Here is a 12584-nt window from a genome sequence, read left to right as displayed (position 1 = left end):
TTCTTGAATCAGAAAGGGGTTCAGTAAGAATAATCAGTAACAGTGGAGATCAAAATAGAACTATGATTAGAGGCAATCCTCGGAAGATGGCTGTCTTGGTGGCTCGAAAATCATTGCATGCACCTAATCGCAGTAAAAGCTCTGTCAATGCACTCTCAAACCCGAGCACTATCCTGTTGATTGTTGCACCAAGTGAATCTAGGACCGAAAAAATCAAGATCAATAAGACCATTATGACAAATGAACTCCCGAATTCCTTTGCTCCAATGTTGTCCGAAAATAGCCTACTCTCTCTTTTCTCCTGAGACCCATCAATGTAATTGAAGTCCCCTGCAATAAGAAAGGAGAGATCTTGATCGACCCCTCTGAAAGTCTCATTCCATAACACCTTCCGCAGCCTATAATCAATGCTAGCATCGACACTGTATAAGAGTAAAGGCTTTTCATTAACATCAAAAATAACCACAACCATCTGTTGATTATACTCATGTAATACATCCACAGTGACATCCTCTTTTTCCACACAACAATCAACCCTCCCATAAGACCCTGAGACTCAATAGCAACAAAACCCCAAGAGTGCGAGAGATGTCGCTAAGCCCGTTCCAAGCTCCTATCCGATAGTTGAGTTTCAAGAAACACACACAAGTTTGCATCATGTTGGTGAACCAGCCTTCTATAAGTGGAGAAGAAGGATGGCTTTCCAACCCTCTAACATTCCACACCAAAATCTTCATTATTGAGAAGCATTGCTAGAGGGGGCCATGCCAGGTCCTTCCGCATAGCCTTGAAGAGTTGCTTTGCTCCTTGGATGCCCACCTTCAGAAACCCAGTTTTAGCTTCATTTAAGATCGCTTACAGCCATGCAATAATTGTAGTATGGTCCTTCATCTCCCCTTTGACCAGCCCATGAGGAGCAAGTATGCACCCCACCACAATCGATCCAAACCCGCTTCCATGCCCCTCGGGAGTATGGACAGAGCTGTCCAAATCAGACCCCAAGAGGAGCACTAAAGGGATACCTCCCCCATCATTTGACGCTTCATTAGCAACACCATCATCCGGACGCTCCTCCGTTGCCAAACCTCCTACCTCTGACCGGCCAATCAACCCTGCCACACATGCATCCACAACCAAAGGCATCGGCAAGGACTTCCTGCAGCAGCCGTAGGAGGTTGAACTGGGCCGACCACTGCCTCTTTTCCTGATGCCGGGGCCGTATCCTTATCGTCGGATGTCACCATCACCATCAAGGCAGTGGGAGCCCCTCCACCAACAATAGGAGCAGTCGTAGGAGCCCAAACGGGAGACTGAGAGCTAGCCCCTGATGCATTGGGTCCCAGAATGGGCTCCACGGCCCCATCCGATCGCTTCACAGGCCCCAGGCTCTAGGCCCGCTTTAGATGGGCCGAGCCCTGGCCCGCATCTACCATCCATAGGTCCAAGGGAGTTGGGCTCACTCCCTGGCCTAAAATCATCGGGTCCAAGCCAGCCCCCGGGTCCAAGCCAGAATGCTGACTCATTCTAAGTCGGGACTTCCACCATCGATTCAGTAGAGTCACAGGAAGGCGACCGCCGGCAAGCAACCTTGGCCAGCTTTTGCCAGCCCTCAAAATCCAGAAAGAATTTTGACAGATTTACCACTTTAGGAGGTGAGCCCGGATGCTCCGAGCTAGCCGCCCCCACAATCGATCGCGATTCGAATGTCTTCCCCTTCACCACCATTGGAATGACTCTTGGCGAATGAATCCACGAAGTAACCACCCACGGCCCAAGTCAAAACGGAGCATGGCAGTCACGCTCCTCAGCACCGAGCCCCGACTCCTCAACCCAAACCTCCATAGGTGATAGTAGGGTCTCAACAACATTCTTTGGACGGAGAGGATGCCCTCTCCTGCTCCCGCTTGGCATTGAATCTGTCAGAGAAACCTCGTACCCATCATCGAAAGATACGACCACACCGAAAGCAAACAACATGTAGATTTTCATAGATGAACAGCTGCCAAAATACCATTTTCTTCCCCCTGATAAAAACATCGGGCTTCATAGAGTCGATCTCCATCCAAATCCTTGCAAATCCTACCTTCTTCAACTGGTCCGTGAAGTCGTCAATGGAGACCGAGTTGCCAACTTCCTTCACGATGCCTAAAAGTAGTCTACAACTCTATCAGAAGCTGAGGGAGGCATAACCATACCATGGCCATCTTGACAATGTTGGTGCCTGGGACGAAATCCGACACCCAAGGTTCCAACGCCAACAACTGCAGGATGGTGATCCATGGCCCTCCATGGAGAATAGAGTTGGTCTCCTCTGATTTGAAACGAAAGAAAAGATAATCTTCCATCAAAGAGAAAGATTCAACCTTGTTTAGGAGATTGCCCTTCAACTTGAAATCCCTAACAATGCAATCCATAAGAACCCGCCGGCCCAAGCTTCAAACCAAGACAAAGATTCTCTCCCATTGAGTCCTTTCCTCCATTTCCTCCTCCAGAAACTCCAAGATTTTGATGAAGTATCATCGGAGTTGTTCGAACTTTGACTCGAAGATCTTGTGAGACATCTACATAGGTTGCTGCGCTTGCCTCCCAGCCATTTTTGCCCATGCCCTCCCCCTTCCGTCGGAGATGGGCATCGGTTCCCTACCGTTCCCAACAACCTTCCCTTTGCCTTCCACCCCACCTGCCATCATCACGATCATCTGCTTGCGAAAAAGCCAGAGAGAGCCCAAAAAAAAAAGCCGAGACACAGCAATTAATATTAAACAATTTCCCAAGCAACATTATGAGTAGATGTCAGCCAAGTAGAGAGAGATGACAAGTGGACAAGCAACACACCTAGTCCTTCGTGGAATTACTTGTGCGCATAGGTAGAGCACACTTCTGACAGGCCATCACTACCGGGGAGAGTGGAGGGTATTAAATATTTTTCGAAAGTTTGCAGAAACAATTAAAACCCAAAATTCAATATGTTTTCCCCTCAAAATGTTTTTCTCATCCCCCATAGAACTCTTACCACGTTGTGAGGATGCGCACGCACTCTTAACCGAGCCAAGAGATATCTTGTCTCTTACGGTCTTACTGCAGATTGGCTCATCGCCACCGGAACGGCTACGAATTTCTTGATCTCAAAGTAGCGAATTTCAGGAGAGGCCTTACGGGCGTCACTTGTTTGTCACTCCGAGCTTGAAACCCTAAACCCTCCTGCTCTATTGTACTTGAATCAGCTTGGTTTTGACTTCCACCATCCAATCCTGCAGTGCGGTTTTCCAGCGAACAGTGTCCTGTTTAAATCCATGTTCCAGATGACATTACCAGGAGGCCCCATGACAAAACCATACATTTCAGCTCCCGTGATGTTCCAATAAGCTGTCGCTACTTACTCTTTTCATGCACCACTTTGTGCGAGGAGACATCCATCGATCAAGGGCTAAAGCGGTTACTGCTTCCGCAGTAATTGAATGTTTTTATTGTACAGACTAGTTAAAAAGTTTCCCTTTTTATTCTCAGACAAATCTCATCAGGAATGCAAAGGCTGCAGATATAATTACACTGAGTTTTGCTCGACTTTTTCCCTGCTGCAATATTTTCAGAGACAAATGGCGGGAAAGCTTTACACATATTCAAGGGGCACCAAATATGTTGATGTTCTTAAACTTTTGAAGGCTCCAAATATGTTTTTCATCGATTCATTTCTAGGTCCAACTTTGTCCAGGAAGCAAATCACAGACATCTATTTTGCTTTTCCCTTGCCCTTTCCCTGGTGCTTCTTTGCTTCTAACTTGGCTTGTATTCTTGCAGCAGCTGCAGCCTTTGCCTCTTCTCTCCTTTTTTTCTCTTCCTCTTTGAGTGCGGCTGTCATCTCCCTCTGCTTCTTTAATTCCCTGATTGAGATAAATATTGTCAATAGGCCAGCATCATTAGCTACCTGCATGTTAAGTTACAAATGCCTTTCAACACAGAAGAATCCAAAAACCCATTCCGTGGCACTCTAAGGCTATGTAAGTTCACAAGCCAAGCTGCAGCATCAATCTTACGGAAACGTAACCTAATCAACACCTTTCAGTCTTCTACCATTACAGGTCATGGATATTGAAAAATTAAAAATCATAAGGTTTCATGGGGCTTTTCTCAGAGATATGTGCCTTCTGCTCATTAAATGGGATGTAACCTCAATAATATGGTTGGAGCAGCAAGGATGCATTCACCGAAGATGTGTTAATATAAGTATTCTGATAAGACTGGAATTTCTGGAAGATGTGAACTGATAAGCAGTTTGAATATGCATGTAATATCCCGTTAGGCCACCACTGTGCCCCATATGACACAGCAACACAATTCCAGATTCAAAGCAGATATTAATGCAGCAGGAATTGACAGTTTCACTTACTCAAGCCTTGCCTTTTCATCTGAAACACTACCAAGACTGGCACCTTTCCGCGGTCTGCAAGCTACCAATTCCACCTCAAAGATCAGAGTTGCACTGCACCTCCCAAATTCTGCTGGTTAGCTTTACAGTTCATGAGTTGCCAGTAATAAAAATAGAGGTGCCAAAGGGATATGAAAGGGAAGCAAAAACATGGGCATTACTTTGGTGGTATATCTGGAGGAGAACCAGCACTTCCATAGGCATAGTCTGGCTTGCAAGTAATTTTTGCAACCTCCCCAACCTTGAAGAATCCAATAGATAGATGGCTATGTAACTAAATACCTCCAACAGAAATCAAGAGAACCTCATTAATCTAGCCATATAGTTTAGTTTACCTTCATAGTTCTTACTGCTATATCCCAGGCCTTGATAACTGAGCCCTTGCCAAGCTCAAATGAGAAAACAGTATTGTCTTCATGTGTAGTATCGAAAACTTCACCAGTGTCAGCAAGGGTGCCTTCATAATGAACTGCCAAGTTCAAACAATCAAGAAACTGAATTGATTAGCAAGGAAAAGTGACCGAAAAACTAACATTCTCCCTTATTAGGCAGATCATCATGGTTGATCACAAGTCTTCATATATATATGTGTGTGCGCGCGCGCGCCCTAGAGAAAGGTGTCCTCCCATAATTTACAGCCTTGAGAAGGCCATCTGAGGTATCCATAATGATTCCACAACTTTTAGTTTTCTACAAATGTTGATCTGAGATGCAGACAAATCCCTAGCTCAAATATGCACTGTTGCTTTGTACCAGGCCTACAACATCACCCATCCTGGCTTCTGACAAATCTGTGAAATCTGAAGGGTTCAAGTATTTCCATCGTCGAACAAAGGTTCAACCACTCAGAAGAATGTTATGATTAGTGGCATTAAAATCTGATGAGTGATGTATCTCCAAAGGTCATCATTAACCTTTGGGCTTCAATACACGAAGGCCAAATAGGATTTCGATGTCTATGACAAGGATTGGCATCATGAGATTTTTGATAATAATCCATAAGATCATAGAGAACACACAGAATTATTAGTTAGAAAATTTGGTCAGTATTTGCAATCAGGCACACAAGCTAACTGAAAGAAATTATTTCAGGAAAAACTGAAAACAGAAAACTAACTTACAAAATGTATTGAAACCTACCTCCCAAGGCAATGGCATCAAGTTATGAACATTCATAACATACAGAGGTAACAATTGGATTTACTGGGATTTTCAGATTTCAGGGATGGAATGCAACAACATAGATGATAACATATTCTACAAGAAGTCAGTGAAATATTATATGGACAGAATATATACCACCTCTATGTAACTAAGTGTAAGCATCATTGACAAAGGATATATCTAAAGGCAGGAACAACTGATTCAGCAGAAACAAAAGCCTAACATATGATTGACTAAATAAGATGCATAGCTAAGCTCCAATATAAGTTTTACTGTCTTTTTGCCTTATAAGCTGCACGTTTCTCCTGTGCTGTCATCATAAGATTCTGTTGGTTTATACTTTGGTCACATAATAAATGCTGCAATATAATAGAAAGTTTATTTGCATGCCTACTCAAATGATCACCACTATTTCAAAAGGCTAGGCAAACAGCAAAATAAATCCTCATCTGGAAATACAATCACATGGGCATGTGTACAAGCGTGTGCATGCGGGCATGTGTGTGTGAGAGAAAGAGAATGAGGGATGCGATTAAAAGAATGAGGATCAGCAGAAATAGGAGCCTGACAATTTTCCTTTTTATATACAAAAACATCATGAAGCCTTGTGACAGTAAGTTGTCAATTATTGCTTCACATTTAAATGTCTGGTTAGCTTCGAGAAAGCATTTTGACTAAGGATCAGAAGCAACTGCTCTGCAGGTAACAGAATATTACAGACACCACATTTAAGGTTAACAGTCATATTCTTTTCAACCAACAAACACAATGAATAGGTTATGAGTGCAAGCAAAAATCGTTCTTTGTCTTCAGGGCCTCTGTCAAGAAGGGAAAGCAAAGGGACTCGAAAAGAGCTTTAAGAAAAGAGAAAAACAATACACAACAACTTAACCTCAATATTGTTGTCTGGATATAATCAAGTCACAAATTGTAGAGGGGGATAAATTGGATTGTAGATCAAACTATGGATCATAAGATTTTTCTAATTCCTTTGAACATAATAAAGACATAATATTGTCAAAACCGAAAAATGTGTAATCATTAAGTAGAAGAATGAAGAAGAAAGCCACATATAAGAAGTGGTAGTTTCCACTATCTAAACCCATATATAGCATCTAATGGAAAAACATGCCTAGTTACTTAAGGGTATATGCAACCTATCAATCAGTTACTCTTTTAGGCAGAATATTTTCTAGAAAAAAGTATCAGTCTTTAATGAATGAATGAAAAAATACAAAAACTTGGCCATTTGATCTTAATCCCATGAACCCTAAATCTTCTGTTTCTTTATCTAACCCTAACCGGATTGCTGATTTTACGTACTCAAATTTATTAAGGATAAGTAAGCAATTTTACAAGACACATAGTCCAATACATCATATAAATAGACTTCCACATGATTTGGTATGTAAATAAAATGATCATGTCAAATCTTATGATCCAAGAAATTGAACGATGCATTAGACAAATCTATCTTATCATCCTAATTGATCATGATCCAAGAATGACATCCAGATTGTTCAGAGCCTTTTTTTTCATATAGATAGTAAGATCCACATCATGGATTATAAGATTTTAAAAATAATGTGCCCCATGTCATATTACAGACTCCACATACTTGTCAAAGTAACATTGTTTCTTGATTTCAGATTTGAAGCTCCACATTTGCTTTTATTTTCTTCCCTATTATCAAGTTCAGCTAAGGATCAAAGCTGCTCAGCTCAGTCAAAAGGCCTAAAGAACAGTTTTAGTTATAGTATGATTGTATAAATAAAGAGATAAAATATGCTAATTCTGCTATATTTTGAAGGGTAAATGTCTCAATCTGTTTGCAGAGCTTACATTACCAAAATTCAATCTGTTTGCTAAAAAAGCAAGTGAATGAAAGTAGAGAGATGTCAATACCATCAACAAGGGAAAGGTTATCTGATGGTGCACTTGCGTCAGCTCTGGCTTTCCTTATAACGCTCTTGACTACACCTCCATCCCCGGTCAAATCTACTGCATCATCCATGGCTGTGTGCTTTCAGAGATCTGTCAAAAAGAAAACAAACAAAAAAGAAAGAGCAAAGTAAAATTAAGGAAAATCATGCAAAAAGAAGGCCCACCACACAAAAGACACGCACAGACACACATAAAGGGGGGCGGGGAGGGAGGGGGGGAGAGAGAGAGAGATGCACACATGCATAGAAACACACAAGCAGACATGGACTATATATGCATGTTTAGGCCCTGAAGAGCCATAAGAAATAATAGCAGTTTGTATTGCTTCATATGCTTATAGATGAACAACGCTAGTGGAGTATCATGAGGACCGGAGAAATAACTAAAATATTCAGTCACCAAATCAAACAACATAACTAGCACAACTAAGCAAGGAGCCCAATCTCTGTTGCATTTGCGTTCTTGATTCCCTTTATATCGTTCAAGCTTCTCGGATCATTCAATATCATCAAATGTCATGCTTTTCAACCCCTTCGCAGTATCATTCAAGTTCTTGATTCCTCTTAGGGCTTGTTTGGATAATCCTACTGGATCCTCAAGATTGGAAACAAGATTTCTAATACCATAGAATATAAGGCTTGGCCCAACCCATGTTAACTAGACCTTTCCCAGCCTGTTCCTACAGGGAGAAAAAAATTTGTTGAGGTTTTTTTCCCCGATGGTATTCAGGCCAGCCCACTCTGAACCTATTTGTAGGAATTCTGTGAATATAGTCCTGGTCTGGCTTGTGGTCCTGTGATCTCACTGGATTGCATAGAATTATCCAAACATGCCCTTATATTGTTCAATACTAACAGAAGTTAAGCTTCTATCCGTATCACTTATCAGATGCTAAGCTTTTCCAACCCTTCCTAAACTTCTACTCAGTTCTTGTATTGTCTCATGTCCATTTTCCTTATCAGCAGCACATATACCCAACCTCCATGTAGCAGGGCCAAATTTGTTTTCATTGCGGAAAGCCATGCTAAAATAGTCTTCCAGCAACTCATCCTCTTTTTATGTAGCAGTTAACCTTCTAAATGAATTTCTATCTAACTGTCTCCTACTTATACCAAATGCTACCCTTAATAATCTAATCTCCACATGCATTGTGAGTGCTTGCACTATTGCCTAAATTTCAGCCTAATCAACAAGTATGGCATCATATTATCTTGTAAGCTTTGTTCCTTCAATTTTTCTAACATGTTAAAGTAATGTAATGCTTCAGAATCATATGTCCTCTTCATTCACCCTCCATCTAATTCAATTAAAAGTGCAAAAGACAACAAACTTGGTAATAGGTTTGTTTTAACTATAGTATCTTCCGCCAACAACAAACTAAAAGTTTCATAGCCCTTAACAATATTTACTTGATGAAGTCAACAACATGCGAAAGAACAATATTGAATGAGTGTAATGCTGTCACTATCAGATTTGTGGTCATTCTTGGTTATCCTATGGGGGTAAGTCCCTGACACAAAATACACGTTTTCTAGAAGGTATACTAAAAACAGGAGATACCATTCAGGCAGGCAAGTCAAATGTGGAAAGAAGTTAAAAGATAATAAGAGAATAAAATGGGAGACACATATAATTGCTGATGAGTATGATAGAAATGAGAAAGTTTAAAAATAAGGCAAGAACTTTTACGCATTTCTTAGTACAACAAGAACAAGTTTTTTTTTTTTTTAGTACATGCAGACGGTCGTACCATTCTGGTATAAGGGCAGTCCAAAAAATCAGAATACAAAATACTGTCACCCTGTCGCCAAGCCCACAACCTCCAGATTGCTGAACAAGTTGTTTAAGTAATGAATATTGAACATGAACTAGAATATAAATTGGTATTGTCTAGCAGTGATAAGGACAGATAACGCTGAAATACGTCATAAATAAGGGGAGAACAAAAAAACTTAGCAAATTGTCTTAACAAAAGAACAAGTATCAATCAATTAGTAACCATCACACATACCTTGAGTCCACAATTTAAGGTAGGTTCTAACACAAGAATACGATTACATGAATAATCAGGATTAGAATGTTTTGGACATAATATTTTCTTTTGGAAGAACGATAAAAAATATATTATCATATAAAAGTTCCAGGCAGTATATTTTGTTTGGGATAGAATAATGTTAAACCATGAGAAATAGGGACATTACATTAAACCAAGCAAGATAGGTCCTTCCTGATATTCAATTGAGCAACTCCGCAGCTGCCTCAGGCACCATCTTCCATTACTGCCTACAGCTATAATGATGGTAGAATCTACCGACCACAAAAAATTCAAGCACTAAAGGAGGAATTATTGGCTGTACTGCATGCACCAGCTGGTTGTGCACTGTGCCAATCACCTAGGCACATTTCTGTGGGTTCCACTTGTCTCAGTGATTGGTCCACATGAACGAGCCTCGGTGATTGATGTAGTGCACAGCCACGCTGGTGCACGCAGTGCAGGCAATAATTTTTCTATTGTATGGCCAAGCGTTGGTCTAGACGCTAGTTCCCAACTAATAAAGCTCTCTCCTTAAAAGACGACTTCCTTCAATTCTTCCTGTCAAAATCACCAAAATTACAATCTTATTTTCCTTCTTTTCCATCATCCAAGAATCTTAGGTCTTCACCGAATTTTGTCAAAGCAAGATTCATGTAACTATGCCCACTTAGTATGTTATGTGAAAATACACAAACCCCATCGGCAACCTTCCAGCTGCATGCCTTGCTAATGCATTCCGACTCGTGGCCCTGCACGCCCTCACAAAACCCTGCGACTACAAGGTCAGATTAAGGATATCTATAGTATATTTCTCACTGGCAGAATTTTCATCATGATTACTACTGAACTGGAACTTCACTGCTCCTAAGACACTTCATTTCGGATGGTACTCGTGAAATTTTACTTCTTTATCACCACCATCCTTCTTTCTTTAAAATTTAAACCCTTCTCCTCTCAACCCCACTCCTAATTTGTCTGTTCGATCGGGAACGAAGAAATCGATGGGAACAAGGTTTCGCAGAGAGGGATGATTTTGGTATGGAAAGTTATGATCAAGATTCTAATTCACATAGCATCCAGCAATAGGTAAAAAGAAAAGCCCAACACAAAATTTTCGATCTAGTGGCGTTTTGATCGATATTTTAACTTAAATCGTGCAACGAAAACAAGAACAAGATCAACACAAACGCACGCAAAAAAAAAAAAAAAAAAAAAAAAAAAAAAGAAACGCAAACAAGTACGACAACCATAAAAAATGTTCCAGATGATTTCAAAACCCTAATCACCGTGAACTACTACACGATCCACAGCAAGTAAATTCGAATTACAAACCGATCGAAATTTGAACGGAAAGGGGGGGGGACACGCAAAGAAGCCAAGAAGGAAGCATTGCCTGCCGCGCCAGATTCTTGTTCGCACCCGTCCCTCCAAGATCGTGAGACCGACGACCGATCTAGCTCGTCCCTTCGAATAAATTCCGATTAGCGGGCCTCAATATATATCAATCCACCACGAGAACCGAATCGCCCCACAAGAAAGATATGAAGAGAGGGAGACGAAGGATCTCCTTTCTCTTCTCCTCCCTTCCTCGAAAGAAAAAAAGCTCGGAAGAGGAGAGCGAGAGCTATCGCTCCTCGGCGATGGCAACTAGACAAATAGGGAGAGACTGAAAGAAAGAAGGAAGGCGACTCGCGGTCCTGGACCCGATCCAATCTAAAACTAATCTAATCCGCCCTCTCTCGGGCCATTCGCCGCCTCTCGTCCCTCCCTTTCTTGCTTGCCCGCGGCATTTGCATCCCATATCCGCCGTTCTTATGTCGCTATTCTGCTTCCTGATCTTAGTGATTCGTGCTGCAGATTGCGTGCGCGAGGCAGAAGAGTCTGGTCAAAGGCTGTGATATTGAAGCAAGCCAATGCGGTGGCAAGATGGCTCAGATCAGGACAAGGAGATAGGATGTAACTTGGGATGCCTTTTTAGTTTTAAAATTATATCAGTTAAAGTTTGAGTTTTCGATAGTGTTCAAATTATCGTTAAGGGAAAAACACCTGAATGCTTTTTGGAGTAGTATTAGGTTTTAAGATGACTGATTGTGAGAATATCATATTTTGGGGAAAACAGTAGCTAGGTTCCTCTCTTCTCAAACTACTGTTTCCAGTCCTCAACACTCAGTCCTTTGAGAACAATATCATAATGGATGGAGGGAATTGAGAAGATGAATTGATGTCAAAGACTGTTGGACTTATAAGAGAGCTTACAAATGGATTTGCTCAGAGCCATTTGACCTTCGAGGGGGGCAAATCCATTTTCTTGGAAGCTCACGTCTGAGATATTGGAGGACTTGTTCTGTGTGGTGAAGGGAAGCCATGCTTGATGAGAGTTTTTTATCCGATTCACCCTAAAGGAATACTTTCATACTAGGAATGTGCTTGTCAGAAGCAAATGGCAACTAGGATTCAATTGCATCATGTGATCCTAATCCTTAACTATTAACCATTTTTTTCTTACATTGCCTGTTCACAAAGAGCACAGAAAGTATAATAAAACATTATGCAAATATCAAGGATAGAGTTTTATTCTCGTCTCTCTGGACCATGTGGAAGAAAAGGAAGTGCCTGGAAGAAGGAAAGCTGGGGATCAATTGGTGATGATTGTTTGTTGAGAGATGTAGCGAGAATACAGTAATAGGATATTTATGGGAAAAAAGAAATCATTTCTGTTGTTCTAATTACTGCTCTACTATTGTTTGAGACTTGAGACTGGCTTTGCACCAGTGAAGAGGTTGACAAGCATAACAATGTGCTTTTGTGTATCAAACCTCTTCTTATAAACCAATTTGTGCGGTTTTATTTAATTTTATTTCTTTCATATTTTTTTCTCAAAAAAAAAAAACCCTTGTATTTTGGTTTTCCTTTATTTCAATTAATAAAATAGTGGTGGGGGTCTTCCTTTTCATAAAAAAGCTGAAAGTATTGTGTGTGAAAGAAAGAATCTAAATACTCAAAATAGATGGGACT

At 40.9% G+C, this 12584-nt stretch overlaps 1 protein-coding gene across 2 annotated transcripts; it reads right to left on the bottom strand.

Annotated features, from left to right (window-relative positions):
- Positions 1 to 3428: 3428 nt before the first annotated feature.
- On the bottom strand, positions 3429 to 11329 carry LOC105045636 (peptidyl-prolyl cis-trans isomerase FKBP20-1). 2 transcript variants are annotated; one of them, XM_010923987.4, is made up of 6 exons: positions 10963 to 11329; positions 7496 to 7624; positions 4762 to 4895; positions 4588 to 4667; positions 4388 to 4480; positions 3429 to 3881 (listed from the first exon to the last, which is right to left on the bottom strand). In XM_010923987.4, exons 2-6 carry the CDS (start codon positions 7602 to 7604, stop codon positions 3731 to 3733), a joined length of 567 nt encoding a protein of 188 aa, XP_010922289.1. In that variant the 5' UTR covers positions 7605 to 7624; positions 10963 to 11329; the 3' UTR covers positions 3429 to 3730. The 2 variants fall into 2 exon arrangements, with proteins under 2 accessions (XP_010922289.1, XP_073114692.1); XM_073258591.1 differs by lacking the exon at positions 10963 to 11329 and adding an exon at positions 9285 to 9308.
- Positions 11330 to 12584: the final 1255 nt, after the last annotated feature.

Source organism: Elaeis guineensis, chromosome 5 (assembly GCF_000442705.2).
Source record: "Elaeis guineensis isolate ETL-2024a chromosome 5, EG11, whole genome shotgun sequence".
NCBI lineage: Eukaryota > Viridiplantae > Streptophyta > Magnoliopsida > Arecales > Arecaceae > Elaeis > Elaeis guineensis.
Note: the sequence above shows the minus strand (reverse complement) of the source record. Positions and strands in the feature narration are given on the sequence as shown.

Coding starts and splice junctions, on each gene's coding strand:
- LOC105045636 (XM_010923987.4), bottom strand. CDS start 7,604: ATGGATGATGCAGTAGATTTGACCGGGGATGGAGGTGTAGTCAAGAGC. Junction 4,896..7,495: donor TAACCTTTCCCTTGTTGATG/GTATTGACATCT, acceptor TGAACTTGGCAG/TTCATTATGAAGGCACCCTT. Junction 3,882..4,387: donor GATGAAAAGGCAAGGCTTGA/GTAAGTGAAACT, acceptor TATCTCAATCAG/GGAATTAAAGAAGCAGAGGG.